General features: G+C 52.2%; 1 protein-coding gene across 1 annotated transcript; it reads right to left on the bottom strand.

Moving 5' to 3' along the window:
* Positions 1-48: 48 nt before the first annotated feature.
* Positions 49-17,340, bottom strand: ABCB9 (ATP binding cassette subfamily B member 9). The gene is made up of 11 exons (XM_064168142.1): positions 16,152-17,340; positions 15,725-15,839; positions 15,133-15,263; positions 13,729-13,934; positions 12,642-12,839; positions 8,851-8,979; positions 7,338-7,526; positions 6,594-6,767; positions 4,960-5,119; positions 3,221-3,357; positions 49-1,840 (listed from the first exon to the last, which is right to left on the bottom strand). Exons 1-11 carry the CDS (start codon positions 16,762-16,764, stop codon positions 1,502-1,504), a joined length of 2,391 nt encoding a protein of 796 aa, XP_064024212.1. The 5' UTR covers positions 16,765-17,340; the 3' UTR covers positions 49-1,501.
* Between the last annotated feature and the right edge of the window lie 614 nt (positions 17,341-17,954).

Below are 17,954 nucleotides of genomic sequence, written 5' to 3'. Positions count from 1 at the left end.
TACCTGGAAAACCCTGAATGCAAAGCCCACCCCTACAGTGGCTCGATGTTGAGTGGCAGAGGTAGTATTTTATTTTTTGAGCATCCCTCCTCAAGGACACTAAAGAGTTTGTAAAACATCACTAAACAGAGAAAAAAAAACCCCACAAAACATTGCAAACAACAAAAATGCAAACCTGCCAAAAAGTAGAACACAGCAGCATTCAAATATCTGAAAACATGAGAGCTAAAGTGCTTGAGACAGTTCCTTAACTACACGCAGTCTGAAGTCAACCTTCCCCACATAAATGCTATTATTCACCAGCACCTGCCTGGCTGCATAGTTGTTTTTTTGTTAACCAAGCCATGGCAGGAGAACACTACTAAGCCAGAGCCATTACCCAAAAGGGCTAGGAGCAAAATATTCCTGTCCATCCCTTGTACTAAAAGTTAATAAATAATATTCAAAGAAAGACATTTTAAAGTTCAGGCAGCTGAAGCTGGACTTCAAGGAAAGTGACTGTACCCATGCAGTGAAGTCGCCAGCACAGCCTGAAACTGAAGGAAGCTTTGGTGGGATTTATAAAGTGCTGTATTTCAGTAGTTTATGCCTGTCTGGTGTAGTGTGTCATTTTGGTTATTTAATTTTTTTCCCCTCCAACCAGCACCTGGGTTTTGAGTTAAAAAAGACCAATTTTCAATGGAGGCTGGAGCCAGACAGACTTTGCACAGTGCACAGAAACATATCGAAAAAGCCCCAAAACCAAACCGAAACAAACAAAAAAAACCTCAAACAAACAACAAAAGCAACCAAACCAAAAACCCCATTAAGGTAAAAGTCGTCCTTGAAAACAAACACCCACCAAGCACCACGGGCAAACCTGAAAGCGACCTCTTGCCTCCTGGCCCCCTGGCTGGTTCCAGCAAGGATGGTGACTACATGATACAAGCTAAGCAGCAATGGTTGTGAGCCTGAGCCTGCAGGCACTCGGTGCAAACCTCTCCTGGTGTTCAGAGCCATGGGACTGATCCAGTTTTCACAGAAGCCAAAAGGAGCTCCCTACAGACTTCAGCTGATGCTGGACTGGCCCCCATAGATTGACAGCGGGAGAAGACCTTGTTTTACACTCACCCTTCTTCTATCCAGCCACAAAAGCCACCCCCTGAAATTCCCGGAAGGGTTTTCAATCTTCCCCTCCATGCATGCACTTAACATCCATTACGGTTAGTAGCAGCTAGACATGCATATCAATGGGAGGAAAGTCCCAGTCGGAGGAGTCACTGGTAGTAAGAAAAGCAGCCCAGTAGAAAGGCTGGGAATTGCTGCAGACCCAGCTCCCCTGAAGGGATCCGTTTGCCTGTGTGAGCAGGCGGCGCGGGCCCGCGGTGCGCGGAGCTCCGCGGTGCGCGGTGTGTGCAGGGGTGCGACGCGCGGGGAGCACACGGGCAGCGCTCTGCAGCGCCGCCCCTCGGCAAGCTGCCGCCCGTCCCAGCAAGCGTCCGCAGCGCCGGCCCTCGGCCTCTCACTTGTGGGCCGCGCTGGTGTAATCGTCCTGTGCCGCAGCCGGCTGGGAATGGTCTATCCTGAAGTCCTCCTCCAACCCGCCGGGTGCCTTCGCTGAATCCCCCCGGGCTGCAGGTTGGTGACTGTCCGCAGTGCTTCCCTCCAGTCCCAGGATCTGTCTCTGCACCAGCTTGGAATAAAGGCCTCCTTCTTCCATCAGCTCCTTGTGCGAGCCCTGCTGCACCACGCGGCCCTTGTCCAGCACAATGATGTTGTGTGCCTTCTCGACAGTGCTCAGCCTGTGAGCTATGACAAGCACCGTGTGGTTCTGCAAGTCGCCATAAATCGCCTGCTGAATCTGTGCGGGAGGACAAGATGTTAGTGCCTGAGCATCACTGGCTCCATGCTGAAACAGTCACAGGATCGTTTTGCTCGGAAAAGACCTCTAAGATCACCATACCCAACCATTCACTGACTCTACAAAGACAGAACAGCATATTTGTGGTTTGTGTTAGGCAGCCTCTGGACAGGTTTGCTCTCCCCTGGCGACACAGAGGACACAACTCTCCCTGCGGCACTACCAGCACCAGCATGTCCATCACAGTTCCCACCTCTCGCTGTGCAACCCAAAAGATCATTTCAGTCCAGCCAGCCTGCAGGTGTGGTATGCACACAGGTCTGATCCTGCAAGCTGGGCTCTTGTTAGAGCTGGGCTCCAAATTTGGAGGCTGTGTGGTGCTGGCATGGACTGTAGGAAGACAACGTTTGGTAAATGTATCACAGGGTGCCCAGAGAAGTTGTGTATGCCCTCTCCTTGGAGGTGTTCGAGGTCAAGTTGGATGAGGCTTAAGTAACTGGGTCTAGTGGAAGGTATCTCTGCCCATGGTAGGGGGCTTGGAACTAGGTGATCTTTAAACTCTCTTCCAGTCTAAACCATTCTATGATCCTATGAAATGCAGCTGTTCAGAGAAGTGGGGGTGTATCAAGATGAAGCAAGACAGAGTTGTTTACCAGCCAAGAGACAGACAATAGCACTAAAGTCTAAAGGCAGGCAGATGGTCACCAGACACATGTCACATTGACAACCCTCGCTAGCCAAAATCAGCCCCTGGCTGGCATCAGATACCATGCACATGGCTGAGGACCACCTACAAGCCAACAAGCTGCTCAGAGGGCAATGCTTGTGCTGCTCCACACCGCGCACCAGCAGCGCTCATCCTCCAGAACTGGGAGAGACATCGTCATGCTTCAACCTTCAACTAACTTTTCCTCATGCCATTAAACCCTTGAGGCCAAACTCCTGCTGACTGTCACATCCCAGCCAAACCATTTCAGTTCACAGAAAAGCTCAGGGCCTTTCTGGCAGGTATGGCCTCTTTGGTGCCTCAGATGGGATTTCAGCTCAGGCAGTCCTATTCTTCCAGCTGCAGCACCATTTTTTAGGATCTACCTCTGTATCCTGTCCTCAAAGGCTGCATGGAGCTGCTGTGTGCCAGTTAATGCTGTCCACACTGACAAAGTGGGCAGAAATCCCCACCTCATCAGGGCTGTCAGGTGTTGGCTGCTGCGAGCACAGGATTATTGCCTTCTTGGTGGCTAAAGCAGTGTTGTAAGCAAACTCCTAGCATCTTATCCAAACCTCTGTCTGCACCATGTCAAGACTAAGCTTGTCCACAGGCTGGAAATTGAAGCTACAGCCTTTGGTTCTTTGGCCCAAACACCCAAGTTATCTACTCACCGCATGTTCACTCTCTGCATCCAGTGCACTCGTGGCTTCATCCAGGATTAGGATTGGGGGAGCTCGAATCAAGGCCCTGGCAATTGCCACTCTCTGCTTCTGGCCACCTGACAGCTGTGCTCCCTTTTCACCTGCCTCTGTTGGGTCAAGGGAGAGAGGAAGAAATCAAAACAAAAATCAAGAGTGCCATCAAGTTCAGCTCCCATTCACGTCAACAGAATGGTGTCATGCTTTGAAGCAAAGACCAGGTAAACACTTCTGCTCACTTGGCAGAGCAATGTAGAGCAGTTCAACACCCCCAAGGCTGCAATCCTTCTCTCCAGCAGCAAGCTCTCCACTGTTGTCCTAGGATTTGAGAGGCTGATGCTTATGGAAACAATCCAGAGAAGTCCCTGAGTCTGGGAGATAATTCAGCTCCATGACCCTGCTTCTTGCTCATGAAGCTCCATTGCTGCCATCTGTCTCCCTGCAAGTTGGGCTCTGGAGGTTGTGCAAGTGAGGCAGCTCTGAGGGGAAAGCAGGACCTCCCTGCTGGCTCACATAAACATGAACCAGCATCAGTCTGACCTGTCTCCTCACAAAGTCCCAAACACAGCAGCTTTTATTGTTATGGATTTATCCCAGGTTTATTTTCTTCCTCTGCAGGTGAGATGCCCACAGCTAACCACCCAGGTTCTGAGCTCTTCTCCTGGTCACTGCCCTGAGAAATGGTGAGACTGCTCATGCCACATCTCTCTAACACTGCCAGGCATCAGAAGCTGGACCAGTTCAGGTGAGAGGTGGGACACTCATGCTGCTGCTGCTCTCCTGGGATAGGATCAGAAGTTCTGCAAGGGTGCAGTCACCCAAGAGGCACCCAGGGTGCTGCACCTCTCCATGTAGATGCCTCCACAGTGCCACCAAGCTGCCACAGACTTTTGCTGTCACCCAGGGGTAGTCTCTGCCTTCCCAAAGCAATGCTTCCAGTCGTAGAATCAGCCAGGTTGGAAGAGACCTCCAAGATCATCCAGTCCAACCTAGCACCCAGCCCTATCCAATCAACCAGACCATGGCACCAAATGCCTCATCCAGGCTTTTCTTAAACACCTCCAGGGATGGCAGCTCCGCCACCAACCTGGGCAGCCCATCCCAATGCCAATCACTCTCTCTGCCAACAACTTCCTCCTAACATCCAGCCTATACTCCCCACTGCACAACTTGAGACTGTGCACCCTTGTTCTGTTGCTGGTTGCCTGGGACAACAGACCAACCCCACCTGCCTACAGCCTCCCTTCAGGCAGTTGTAGAGAGCAATGAGGTCTGCCCTGAGCCTCCTCTTCTCCAGGCTGCACACCCCCAGCTCCCTCAGCCTCTCCTCTCAGGGCTGTGCTCCAGGCCACTCACAGCTTTGTCGCCCTCCTGTGGACACCCTCAGTATCGCAACATCTCTCTTGAATTGAGTGGCCCAGAACTGGACACAGCACTCAAGGTGTGGCCTGACCAGTGCTGAGTACAGGGGCAGAATAACCTCCCTTGCCTTACTGGCCACACTGTTCCTGATGCAGGCCAGGATGCCACTGGCTCTGCTGCCCACCTGGCCACACTGCTGCCTCATCTTCAGCTACTATGTACCAGCACCCCCAGGTCCCTTTGTTCCTGTCTGCTCTCCAGCCACTCTGTCCCCAGCCTGTAGTGCTGCTTGGGGTTGTTGTGGCCAAAGTGTAGAAGCCTTTCAGGTGCAAAAGGAGGGATTTTGGTACCTGTGTGGTAGCCATCTTGCAACTCAGTGATGAAGGTGTGTGCGTTGGCCTTCTGGGCAGCCTGAACGACTGACTCAAAGGAAGCTGAAGTTAAGCCATAAGAAATATTGTCTGCGATGGAGCGGGCAAACAGCACCGGCTCTTGGCTCACCAGGGAGATCTGCAGGAAAGAAGGGAAGAGCACAGGGTCAGAAGCAGAAAACGCCAGCTGGTGTCTTGGATCATCAGCATTTGTTCCTGCTGGGTAAAGATTCCAGTGGGCAGAGCCCCACCATTAAACCAACACAGAGAAGTGCTTCAGAGTGAGCTTCCAGGACCTCTGAGCTACCTGATCTAGTTAAAGATGTCCCCGCTCAGTGCAGGGGGTATTGGACTAGATGACAATCAAAGGTCCCTACCAACCCAAACCATTCTATGATGGGGTGCCCAGCAGCAGCCCCAGCCCAGTTTGCAGTGTTTGCTGGAAAGTCACTTTGCAGGAAAGAAACCTGATGCAATGCTGGTATATTGGCATTTGGGATGGGCAACCTCCTCCAAAACTTGGCTATGCTTTTGCTCCAGACCCATCATTCCCATCACTGTTTGCTCTTCCCAGAATGGGGGAACAGTTGCTGGGACAAGACAGCCTGGAGAAACCCTCTCTCAGGCTTTTGCTGATGTGCTGTTAATCACACTTGAGCCATGTGAATGAGCATTCCTGCATTTAATCCTAAATTAGTGAGTTAGAGACATAGCTGCTGCAATTCCTTAATTGCTTAGCAACAGCCTCTCTATCCTACCTTATGGCCCTTCCTGCTCACTCTCACATTCATCCTGCTTTGTCAGATCCTCAATATTGAAATAAATCAAACCCTCAAAATTATTGCTCAGAACCATGCATGAAGAGAGCCAGTAGGACATGGTCATATTTTAATTGACTCCTCTCCACGTTCCTAACCTCAAACCAGGCTTTCTAAACTGAAAGACTGGCTTGTCTTTTAATTTTTGCTCAGTACGGGCAGGGAATGTCAATTAGCCACACTGACTTTGGCTTTCCAGCCTGTCTCTGATCAATTGTTTTCAGGTTTTCATGCTGACTGGTGAAGCCATTTGGCTCTGGAGCAAACAAAGGAGGCAGTTACTTGCAGAGGAGATGAAGGCTGATCTGTGCTGACAAACAGAGGAGAGCCAAGGGGCCCAAACCCCTTTTCTAGGCAAACCACCCAGGCCCTCTGGTGCTCCAGCTGGTGCCAGGATCCTGAGAGGTTTAACTTGCCCTTAGCCGAGAGAACTACTTTAAGATCTTAAGGCAGAAAGTACTGAAGGAATGCAAAAGTATTTTTCCAAATCCAATTTAGATAATTAAACCAACAACAAAAACATATTTCTACTGCATTTGCCAAAAAATACAAAACAAAACATGTTTTTTGTTCTGTTTCTGGAAGGCCTCCCCCTCCCCATGAAACCACTCACCATCCCTTTCCTTTCCACCCCCACAAATTAGCTGAATTAATTTCTTGGACCACCTCCAGCCTTCAGCTTTCTGGACATCTCAGAATTTGCCAGATCAAACCCAAAGCAATATGCAGCACTACCATCCATCCCCTCTGATGACAGCAGGCAATAGCTAGAATACACGTATCAGTCGCTCGTACCACTGAGTGCAGGTACTTGTGATCGTACATGTTAATGGGACGCCCATCCAGCAGCACCTGCCCATCTTGAAGAGGGTAAAAGTTCTCCAGGATGTTGACACAGGAGCTCTTCCCGCTCCCTGAAGGACCCACCAGCGCCGTCACTTTGCCGGGGTGCAGGGTGAAGGACACATTCTGCAGCAGGAATGGAAGAGCATGGTCAGGTCCTGGCTTTTCCCATGGTCCTGGGGCAGCAGCTCAGGCAGGGTGCAAGGAAAGCAGCTGAACTTTGTCTCTGCTTACCCTCGCCTTGGTGATGTGCCACATTAGCCATCTCTCCTGGGCAGAGGAAGCAAGAAGCCTCCAAAATGGCATTAAATTTTGCCTGCTGATGTAGCAGGACCTCTGAAAACTGCAAAGCAAACTGACCTCTTTGCTGCCCACCCCCACCCCCTGACCCCAGCCCCTCTCCCACAGAAATGGTCCAAAGCAGCTTGGCACAGAGTCCTGTACCACGCTGATGAGTTTAATGCTTGAGTGCTGAACAAGGAGTTTATTAATAAATCTCATTCCTTCCAAGGAAGCCCAGCCCTAAACAGCCTCTTCTTGCTTATGATCTGTTTCCCAGCTTGCCGTTGGGCCTGCCCTTAGACATCTCCAGAAGGGCAGCTGCCAGTTCCTGCGGGCTGGGGCCGGTCCCTGCCGCCAGGGAGAAGCTGCGCAGGATGCCGGTGGCAGGCAGCGCTCCGCACCCATGGGGCTCACCTGCAGGACCTGCGTCGAAGAGCGAGTGCGGTAGGAAAATGTCACGTTCCTGAACTCCACCCTCCCGTCCACGTGGTCTGGGGCCAGGGATCCGTCGCTCACCATCGTTGGCTTGCGGTCGATGAACTCAAACACCTTCTCAGCAGCTCCCACCCCTTGCATCAGGCCGCTGTAGACGGAGCCGACAGACTGGAAGGGAAGAGGCAATGGTGAGACCCTCCCATGAAAAGGAAAGGTCAGTCAGGGCTACTCGTAGGGAGAAAGGCTGAAACATTCCCAAGTCTTCTATCATCTGACATTAACTACAATCATCAGGCACAGGAAAAGAAAGCTCTTCCCCTCTGCAGGGCATGGAGAGGTTATATAGATTGCCCAGGAAAAGGGCATCTAAGGATGTTTTGTGTGTGGCTAGACTCAGAAGGGAATAGAAGAAGGAAGCACATGGATTGGGAAGTGAAGAGGTGCACCAGAATACACACGACCCAAACTTCCAGCAAAATCCTTCACTCAGCTCAGACCAAAACCAGCAGCTCCTCAACCCAATGGGTGAACAGAGTCCACACAGGGTAGCACACAGCTCCGGCCCCTGAGAGCAGCAGGCTTGTTCCCTAGCACATGTCTCAAATGCAGAGCAGCTCCAGGCTGGAGCCTCTAGACAACTGCCTGGCAGCCTGATAAGGCTGTTTCCTGCTGGGATTTGGTCCTAGTGGATTTGCCACTGTGCTTCAACTACAATGGCTGCACACTGACACCAGCTTCCCTGGAATAAACCCCTGTTGTGTTTGGTCTTTTCTATATTAAACCTAGAGCTGCAGAACAGCTTGTACTGCAACTGCCCTTCCCATCAGGAGGGAAGAAAAGTCCCCAAACCAAACACACACTGAAACCACAGCCTGGAAACACCACCAGAGCCTTCAGTCATCTGAACAGATGGTGCAAGCTGCCTCCAGCTCTGCACTGCCGCTGAAACACCACTGAAGCCACACTTGGCTGTGAGGAAACCTCAGCTTGATCATTTCTGCCTCAACTAGCCAAGCTTATGCCTTTGCAAGGGGAAGGCAGCCCTGGGTGGGCTCTGCCATCCCACTCACCATCTCATCTTGCTAAGGCACTGCCAACGCAGCAGCTTGCAGCCTATTCCAGGGGGGAAAAAAAAGTAATATAATTAAGTTTTTTACAAAGCCTGAAATTTATCAGGCAGCTTTGTAATCCCTGCATCCTTCATGCCAGAAAACGTGCTTGGCAAGCAGACAGGAGTCTGCCCATCAGCGGGGGGCAGCCTGACCCCTTTAGTCCTGATTGTCCTTTTAGGGGATGAGCTGCTTTGGGGGCGGTCAGGTTGCGAAGGCAAAGCAGGAGGGGAGAATCAGCCCACTGGTAGGCAAAGCCAGTGTCAAGGAAACATGCTGCAGGGAAGTCAACACTGGATCTGTCCCTAAGACTACCCTGGGACCTTCTAGAAGATAAATGTCCCCCTGATTCAGGGTAGCACAGAGGGGTAAAACAGACTCACCTCCATGCAGTCTCCTAAGACAAACTCATAAATGATGAATGAAATCAGGTTTCCACTTGTCATTTGCCCTGAGATCACGAGGTGCCCACCATAGTAAAGGATGCTGACCTGGACCACCAGTAGAGTGATCTGAAAGCAAGAAGACACCCCAAAATCAGCAAGGACAATGGTTAGTTTTGTAATTACTCACACAACAGCCCACAATAAAAGACATTAATTCTGTGAGCCTGGACTTGAGCACCGCTGACACTGTGCAGCTAACAGGCCTAGCATAGATGTGAGAAGCAAAAGACAACCTGAGAACATGGGCTGGTTTAAGGAGCTGGCCTGGCATCTTTCAACAAAATAGAAGTCCAGAGGGAGAACTGCCAAGGAGAAAGAATTTATCTGAAATAACAGAGCATCTCATGAATGTCTCTCTTGGACTAACACCCTCCAGCGTAATAATCGGTGCTCAAATTATCCAATGCATGCAGTCACCTCACCACTAAAATGAGCTTTCTGTTCTAGGACTGTGACACAGTTTAATTTAGAACACAAAATTAAGCCAAGAGTTAATGCAAAATGTCCTCCTGGCATGTACAAAACCTTGAAGCACAACCTAAACTCTTGCTTGAAATGACTGCAGGGGATACCACCTACTCTAGACAGGAGACAGATCAGCTCTGGTATGACAAATACCAGCCCCTGCTTTTATTCAGCTGTTTTTTGTTCCATGCTGCCCAGGTGCTCAGAAAAGCAGTGATGCCCTTGTGCTCTGCATGACATTTGTGGGACAGGCTGCAAACTCACACAGCAAAAAATACTGGGGGAAAAAAGTTCCTCCTCTGTTTCTCCTCTGTGACCTGACCTCAAGATCTTGCATTCCCTCTGAGAAAGGCTCTAGCAGGGCTGTACTAAATCCATTGGCTTCTTCATCTGTGAGCCCTGCAGGAGCAGTTTTTGAGGGGCTTTGCCTTCTTTGTGGGCTCTGTTCTGACCCAGTTTATGTTCCAGCTTCACACAGGGGCCCAGGAGCAATGCTAAAAATGGTATGATTTTGCTTCCAGACTTGGGAAGCCATTAAGACTCCCACAGCTGCATGAGGGCAGCATAACTCACAAACTTTTCACCAGAGGTTGCTCAAATCCTTGAACCTACAGAGGTGAGGGCAGCCCCACGTGAGGGCTTGGAAGCCATAGAATCACCTGGTTAGAAAAGACCTTAGGATCGTTGAGTCCAACGATAACCTAACATCTCCCTGTACACAACTGCTAGATCAGGGCTCTCGGAACCCCAACTGTATGTCTTCTAGACATCTCCAGGGATGGTGACTCCACCACTTCCCTGGGCAGCCTGTTCCAGTGCCTAACGACCCTTTTGGTGAAGCCTTTTTTCTTAATAACCAATCTAGACCACCTAGTGCAACTTGAGGCCATTTCCCTTTGTTCTATCACTGGCTACGTGGGAGAAGAGACCGATCCCTACCTGGCTCCACCCTCCTTTAGGGAGCTGTGAGAGCAAGGACTCCCCTCATCCTCTTCTCCAGACTGAACAAGCCCATTTTCCTCAGCTGCTGCTCACAGGACTCGTATTCAAGACCTGTCACCAGCCTCATTGCCCTTTTCTGGACCTGCTCCAGCACCACAACGTCCTTCTTGTAGTGAGGGTCCCAAAACTGAACCCAGTACATGGAATCACCGAGGCTGGAAAAGACCTCTGAGATCAAGTCCAGCCTATAACCTAACACCTCAACATCAGCTAAACCATACCACCAAGTGCCATGTCCAGTCTTTTCTTAGAGACCTCCAGGGATGGTGACTCCACCACATTCCTGGGCAGTCTATTCCAGTGCCTAATCACCTTTTCCATGAAGTGCTTCCTAATATCACAGGCTCACAGGATGTCAGGGGCTAGAAGGGACCCAAAGAGATCATCGAGTCCAACCCCCCTGCCAGAGCAGGACCATGCAATCTAGCTCAGGTCACAGAGGAATGCATCCAGACAGGCCTTGAAAGTCTCCAGAGAAGGAGATTCCACAGCCTCTCTGGGGAGCCTGTTCCAGTGCTCTGTGACCCTTAAGTAAAGAAGTTCCCCCTTGCGTTGAGGTGGAACCTCCTGTGCTGCAGCTTACATCCATTGCTCCTTGTCCTATCACAGGGAGCAAGTAAGCAGAGCCTGTCTCCCTGCTCCTGACCCCCAGCCCTCAGGTGTTTATAAACATTTATGAAATCCCCTCTCAGTCTTCTCTTCTCCAGAGAGAAGCCCCAGGTCTCTCAGCCTTTCCCCATAAGGCAGTGCTCCAGTCCCCTAATGATCTCATACCCCTCTGCTGGACCCTCTCCAGCAGATCCCTGTCCCTTTTAAACTGGGGAGCCCAAAACTGAACACAGTACTCAAGATGGGGTCTCACCAGGGCAGAGTAGAAAGGGAGGAGAAGCTCCCTTGATCTGCTGGACACACTCTTCCTAATACACCCCAGAATCCCATTGGCCTTCTTGGCCACAAGGGCACATTTGTTGCCCATGGATGTTACCCACCAGCACTCCCAGGCCCCTCTCCACAGGGCTGCTCTCCAGCAGATCACCTCCCAGCCTGTACTGGTGCAGCTTATTATACCTCCCCAGGTGCAGGACTCTGCACTTGTCTTTGTTGAACCTCATCTGGTTCCTCTGTGCCCAGCTCTCAGTCTGTCCAGGTCTTGCTGGATGGCTGCACAGCCTTCAGCTGTATCAGCCAAGCCTCCCAGTTTGGTGGCATCAGCAAACGTGCTGAGCAGACTCTGTCTGTCTGTCCCCTCATCAATGTCACTGATGAAGATGTTGAATAGCACCAGACCCAGCACTGATCCCTGGGCAACTCCACTGGTTACAGCTCTCCGGCTGGACCTGACACCATTGATCACCACTCTTCGAACTCTGTCTTGTAACCAGTTCCTAATCCACCTCACTGCCTGCTCTTCCATCCCACACTTCCTGAGCTTGCTCACTAGGATGTCATGGGAGACAGTGTCAAAGGCCTTGCTAAGGTCAAGATAGACTACATCCACTGGTCTTCCTGAATCTACCCATTCAGTTATGGCATCCTAGAATGCTATCAGGTTAGTCAAGCATGACTTTCCCTCGGTAGATCCATGCTGACTACTCCTGATAACCTTCTTCTCTTCCAAATGCCTTGAGATATCCAACCTAAACCTTCCCTGGCACAACTGCAGACCATGATTCAAGGTGCAGTGCCTCACCAGTGCTAAGCACAGGACTAAGCCAGTAAACCACCTGGTCTCAAACAATGAAAAAGTATTTTGAAAAAGAGGTAAAAAAAGAAAGATAAGAGAAAAAAAAAAAAAGCCTTCCAAACCCAAACCCCAGCAGCCTGCCCATGCCACCACCCACACAGAAAATCTCCACTTCTGAGCAGAAGCTCAACCGACGCCGCGGCTGTTTCCCAGCCAGAGCCCTGGCGATGAGCTGGCAGAGGCACGCAATGCAGCAGCGGAGGAGCACAGGGGGTTTGCCACGACCTTGAGCAGTTATCAGTTATACTCTGATTTGCAAGAGAAAACAGACTGCTCAACGGCACCACGCAGCGCTGCCCCGCGGCGGAACGGAGCGTGGTGTGTGACGAGTGAAGGAACACTGATAATCAAGAGACAGAGAATTACTGGCAGCAGGCAGCAAGGCTGGGCTTGCCCTGCAAAGTTCCCTGGAAGCAGAGGGGAAGCACGTGCATCATGCCACCTGGATTTTGGATGAAGCAACATCCCCTGCCCAGCCCCAGCCCCAAGAAGGTAAGCCCTGCTGCTGGTCACCTACCCCGCTGGACCAGACGTAGTAGGTGTAAGCCAGGGCCTCCCGCTTGTTGAGCTTGTAAACCTGCTGCAGCTTCTGCCAGTACACGTTGGCCTCCGCCTCCTCGTTGGCAAAGCTGCGGACAGTCTTCATGGCAGAGATGGTCTCCTCGGCAGTGTTGTTGGCCTTGGCCAGGGCACTCTGCACATCCTTGGAGAGCTTCTGCAGGGAGTGGGAGGAGGCAGAAGGGGCTCAGCGGGCGCCAGACTGCCTATGGCACATCTCCCTGCAACACTCCCAGCTCTGCTGGGCTTGGGAAAACAAGGCATGGTGACATTTCCAAGGCCACAAGCAACAAGGCTGAGTACTGGGATATATTTCACACCTTGTGCCAGGAGAACAGATTTGTTGTGCTGTCTCTAAGGAGACACCTGCAGGAGGTGAAGTGCCATATCTGGGACCACCTAGGAAGCCTGCGGCAATGCTGCTGCTCCCAGTGTCCAGATGGGACAGGATCCTGACTCAGGAGCCTTTCCAGGAGCTTCCAAGACAGGGACAGGTCTGGAGGCCAAGGGCAGTTCCACTCCCCCAGTGAGACCATAACCTGGAGGAGCTGTGGCTGTGTACCCAAGGACCCCATTTTGGCACATGGTGTCCCTGGCACAGTAGAAGGCACCAAGAAATGGTGTGGGGAGCAGCACTGCAGGACTTGGTGGTCCATGGGATGAGGGCCATGGGGGACAGCCCTTGGCCTGCATTAGCCCTGGCCAGATGGAGGGAGCTTAACACTGTATTTAACCCCCACCATGTCACTCCAAAGGGAGAGGAGACTGCACAAAGACAGGGAGTCACATAGGGACATCTCATGGCCAGGCTACCTCTCTCACCAGACCTGAGATGCTTCCACTCCTGCGCATGAAGTAAGAGCTAAGGCTACACTTATCTGCCTATATAAGTTTAACGTTGCCTTCCTGCCCCCACTGCCAGCAACAAAGTGCTCAAGCATGAGCCCTGTCAGATCCAATGTCACCCACAACCTCCACACTCCCTTCTCAGGGGGACCAGCCTGGTGTTACAGCAAGCCATGGCCATGCCAGCTGCTCCTGCCTACCTTGTAGTACTTCCCATAGACATCAGACACCAGCATGATGATGGGGAAGCCCATGAAGGTGACAAGTGAGAGCTTCCAGGAGAGGCTGAACATGAAGAAGATCACCCCTGTGGCCTTCACCACGTTGCGCAGGAAGATGTTGATGTTCTGGGAGACCAGGTCACTGACGATGGTTGTGTCCGATGTCAGGCGGGAAATGACGTCCCCTGCAGCAAGGAGGGATTGGGGAAGGGGAGACAGGGACATGTCACCACAGCAGGTCACTGCACAGCTGTGTCCCATGGGCCAGATGGAGCTCCCCATTCAACCTGGCCCTTTGCTGGGGGTCTGAGGGGTGGCACAGAATGGGGGCAACTCCCCACTGCTGTAAATGCAAAGCAAACCAGAGGAGCTTGAATTGCTGCATGCATAAGGGACATGAAATGCATCTGGAGGCACGAGCTACATCCCTGGGTCTCCAAGGATGGCTGCAGGACAGTAAAGGGGACCTTAGCAGCACCCTACACTAGAGGGCACTCTGTGAGCAAGTGGATGAGCAGCAGGTGTGTGGGTGGAATGTTTGCTGGGCTGTTGAATGCACCTACAGAGCTGTCAACTCCAAGTTCATTTGTAAATGACCTCTAGGAGCTCATCAGGGACTGCTGGTCAATGCAAGTGACCCTGAGGGCATGGGTCCACCTACTAAGGGATGAAGTTCCCGTAGTGCCCTTTGGTGGAGCTGAACATTACAGGCAGCAAACATCATCCTGAATTCCTAAATACTTGTTCCATGATTGAGTCCAGCTGAATTCGCATGGTTTGGGGCAAATCCAGGGTTACCTGTATCCCACTTACAATAACATCTCTGGTGTCCTCAGCTACCAGGGCACTGTGCAGTGATTGCTAAATATGGCAACAGCATCAAAACTAAAAATATCACCGAGATGAAATTAAACATGTGAGAGGTTCCAGCGGGCTGAGGCCACACCAGAGTAGCGTGGAGCAGGACAGGGCTGAATCACAAGCAGGGACAGCAACAAGCATGCCCAACAAGCTTTACACATCCAAGATTTCTGCTGCCCGGAGCAGAGGGCAGAGGGCAGATGACCAGCAGGCATGGATGGGAAGAGGAAAGCGAGTGTTTTGAGGATGACTGGAGATGAGCACATCAGCCCTGAGACTGCTGGATGTTAGGCTTATGAGTGGCAATGGGACATCCTCAGGATGCTCAGCAATCCTGTCCTAACCTCCCGGTAGGAGGAAACAAAAAGAGAAAAGCTCTCTGCTGCTAATTCTGAACAGAAGCCTTTGGGTGTGGTCAGTGGCTGCCCCCAGCTTGCTGTGTGCTGGTGGGGTAAGACAAGGCGAGAAATACCAGCATGAACTAGAGGGGTTAGAGCAAATCCAGAGGAAAGAGGAACCAACCTGTGCGATTCTCATCAAAGAAACTCATCTCCTGAGACACCAAGGACCTGAAGAGGCAGTTGCGAAGACGGATGTTCAGCCTGGCAAATATGAGCGTGAAAACGCCGCCCCGGATACCTGCGGCAAATGAGCTAATTGCAGATAAGAGACGTTATAGACCAATGGACACGAGACCGCTCCTCAGCAACACCAACACCCCAGGGCCCTGGGCCGTGCTCTGCCGGTAGACTTTCCACCCTAGGCTAAACCAGCCCACACCTCTCCTGGTGCCACCAGCACAGGGATGGTTGGTCCTGACCCCGGTAGTGAGGGGATGCAGTGCTGATGGGGTGGCATTCCCCACAGAGCCCGTTCCTTGTGCTCCCTTCTGCTCCCCCACTGCCAGCAGATGGACTTGGAGGGTTATGTGACAGCCTGGTGACTGCCACTGTGGCCTCGGCACCATGACAGCATAGAGACATCAAAGTGCATACCAAGGGTCTGGCAGGGACCTGGCAGAGCAGCGGCAGGCAAGTCAACCCATGCCCATCACCACCTGTGGGAAAACCCCAAATTCCTCCTCCTCAGGGCCAGAACCAGCCCCGGCAATTACCTTCCTATGGCAAGCAGCGACATGACCAGCACTGCTGTGGAGAAGCGGTCCATGCTCTTCTGCACCACGATGCCGTCGATGGCCAGCCCCGTGTAGTAGGGCAGGAAGGTCTCTCCTGCCAGACAAGAACAGGACGTGGTGTTTCAACCCCACCATATGGGATCAGCACAGTAATTCCAACTGCAGTAGCCTGTGGACAACCTCATTCCTCACTGTGGGGATACTAGGCCATCATGGAAGATGATTCATGATCTGTATTTTAGCCTCTACTGCATATTTTTTGCCCCATTGCATTTTTTCCTAGCCCATGCAGGATGTGCCACCCAGCACCCCCAGAAAACCAATCTTGCCAAGCCTCCCACCATGGCTCCTCCCCTTCCAGTGAGGGTAGGTGCACATTATGGTCTGCCCTGGTCCCTTTGCTCACCCAGTGCAGCCACAAGGAGGAAGAAGGAGGCAATGCCCAAGAAGAAGGCATCTGGCTTGGTGTAGGACAGCAGTTTATGGATGGTGGGACCTGCTGCCTCTTCTCTCTTGTCCCTCAGGGCTGCACCATCGCAGGTCTCCTCCACCTCAGCACGGGACTCGGAGCTGGTCCCCAGAGCCTCACGGGAGGAGGTGACACAGGCCAGAAGCTGCCATTGCCCAAAAGTGGCTGCCAGTGCTATGTAGGTCCAGGCAAAGAGGCCCCAGAACCAGGGGTCCTTGATGGTCCTCCGCACCTCTGAGTAGAGCAGCAGCTTCACCATCATGTAGATGCCCATGAGGAGACAGACAACAGCGATGAAGGTCCGTGATGCCCTGAGACGCCGGGGGCCATAGGCTGTATTGGTGGCCACCCCAATGGCAGCCCCCAGCAGCACACAGCTGCGGTAAAGGCAACCCCCCCAGATGTCCAGCAAAGAGTTGAAGATGTTAAAGTGTCTCAAGTCCTGCAGGACATCCCGGCCGCCCCGGCCATGGGTGTAGAGCAGTGTGGTGACCACCACATCAGCCCCGCTGAGTGCCAAGGTGCTGGCTACTGCCTTCCAAGCACGCATCCTCACAGCTCGTCTTGGGGGGTGTCACCAAGGTGGTTGAGGCAGCCCTAGCATAGGATAGATGTGGTCATGCTGTCCTCTGCTGTGGGGCAAGAAGAAGGGAATGGGGTTGTTATTTGCCCTGAAGAGGTGGTGGGGAAAGGGAATCAGAATGGGGAGGCAATCATGCCAGGTCCCCACCAACCTGTCCTGACCCCAGACGACATGGTCTCCTTCATTTCCTCCCCTGCTGCTTACACTCCGAGATATTTCATAACAGGAGAAGCACAAATAATGGTAATTCCCTCTCAGATGCCTCCACTCATCCTGAATCCCAAAGCAGAAATCTGCATATCTCGGTGCAAATCTTTGTCACTGCTTGCGATGGTGACTGCAAGGCCAGTGGGAAGGTCCCCAGCAGGTGGGCGGTGCTGGGACATCTGTGCATCCCATGTGTCCTGTGCTATGGAGCCACGTAGGCAATAAATCCAGACATTTGTGACCTGAGAGTCCCTCCCCACCTTTCCCAGGACAAAGCTGAACCGGAGCACTCAGTCAAAACTGTAGCAAAGCAGAAGGGAGCAGCTTGGCTTTGCAAACCACCCCACCATCCCCATCCTAACCAGAATAAATCCCAGGTCCAGCTGCCTGTCACACCTTGCTGTCTCCAGCCCTCTTGGATATTAACTTGGGATAACCCAGTAAACCTGGTTTGCAATTTGGTGACACAAGAAAACCTCAAGAAGAAATTAAAATGGGATTGGAAATCCACAGCTGTGTCCCATGGGAGAGGGAAGCTGCAGGGTAGGATGTCACCATTGCTGTCACCCATGGGTCTGACTGGTGGCAGCCATGGTGGAGCTGGATCCAAAAGGAAACAGAAAAGGGTAAAAAAAAACCTGAATTGCTTGAAGGGGAACGAGCTGCCCACCTGCTCCTGCGCCGCGCCCAGAGGTGCTGAGCATTGGCACAAGGGAGGTGCCCGATCCTTGGGCTGATGCTGGCCAAGCAGCTCGTGATGGTGCAGCGTGCGGAGGCACAGCCCAAAGGACGCACAGCCCAAAGGACGCACGCATCGGCCGCTCTCCGGCCCGTGTGACCGCAGCCACCTCTGCAGCCACCCAAAAGTGAACCCCGGGCGGGGAAAGAGCAGCCCTTGACACCAGCCAGGCTGCACTCTCGGCCAAACGCTTCTCGGTGGGTGGGATAAA

This window comes from Pogoniulus pusillus, chromosome 30 (assembly GCF_015220805.1).
Source record: "Pogoniulus pusillus isolate bPogPus1 chromosome 30, bPogPus1.pri, whole genome shotgun sequence".
In the NCBI taxonomy this organism is placed as follows: domain Eukaryota; kingdom Metazoa; phylum Chordata; class Aves; order Piciformes; family Lybiidae; genus Pogoniulus; species Pogoniulus pusillus.
This window is presented reverse-complemented; position numbering and strand designations above follow the sequence as displayed.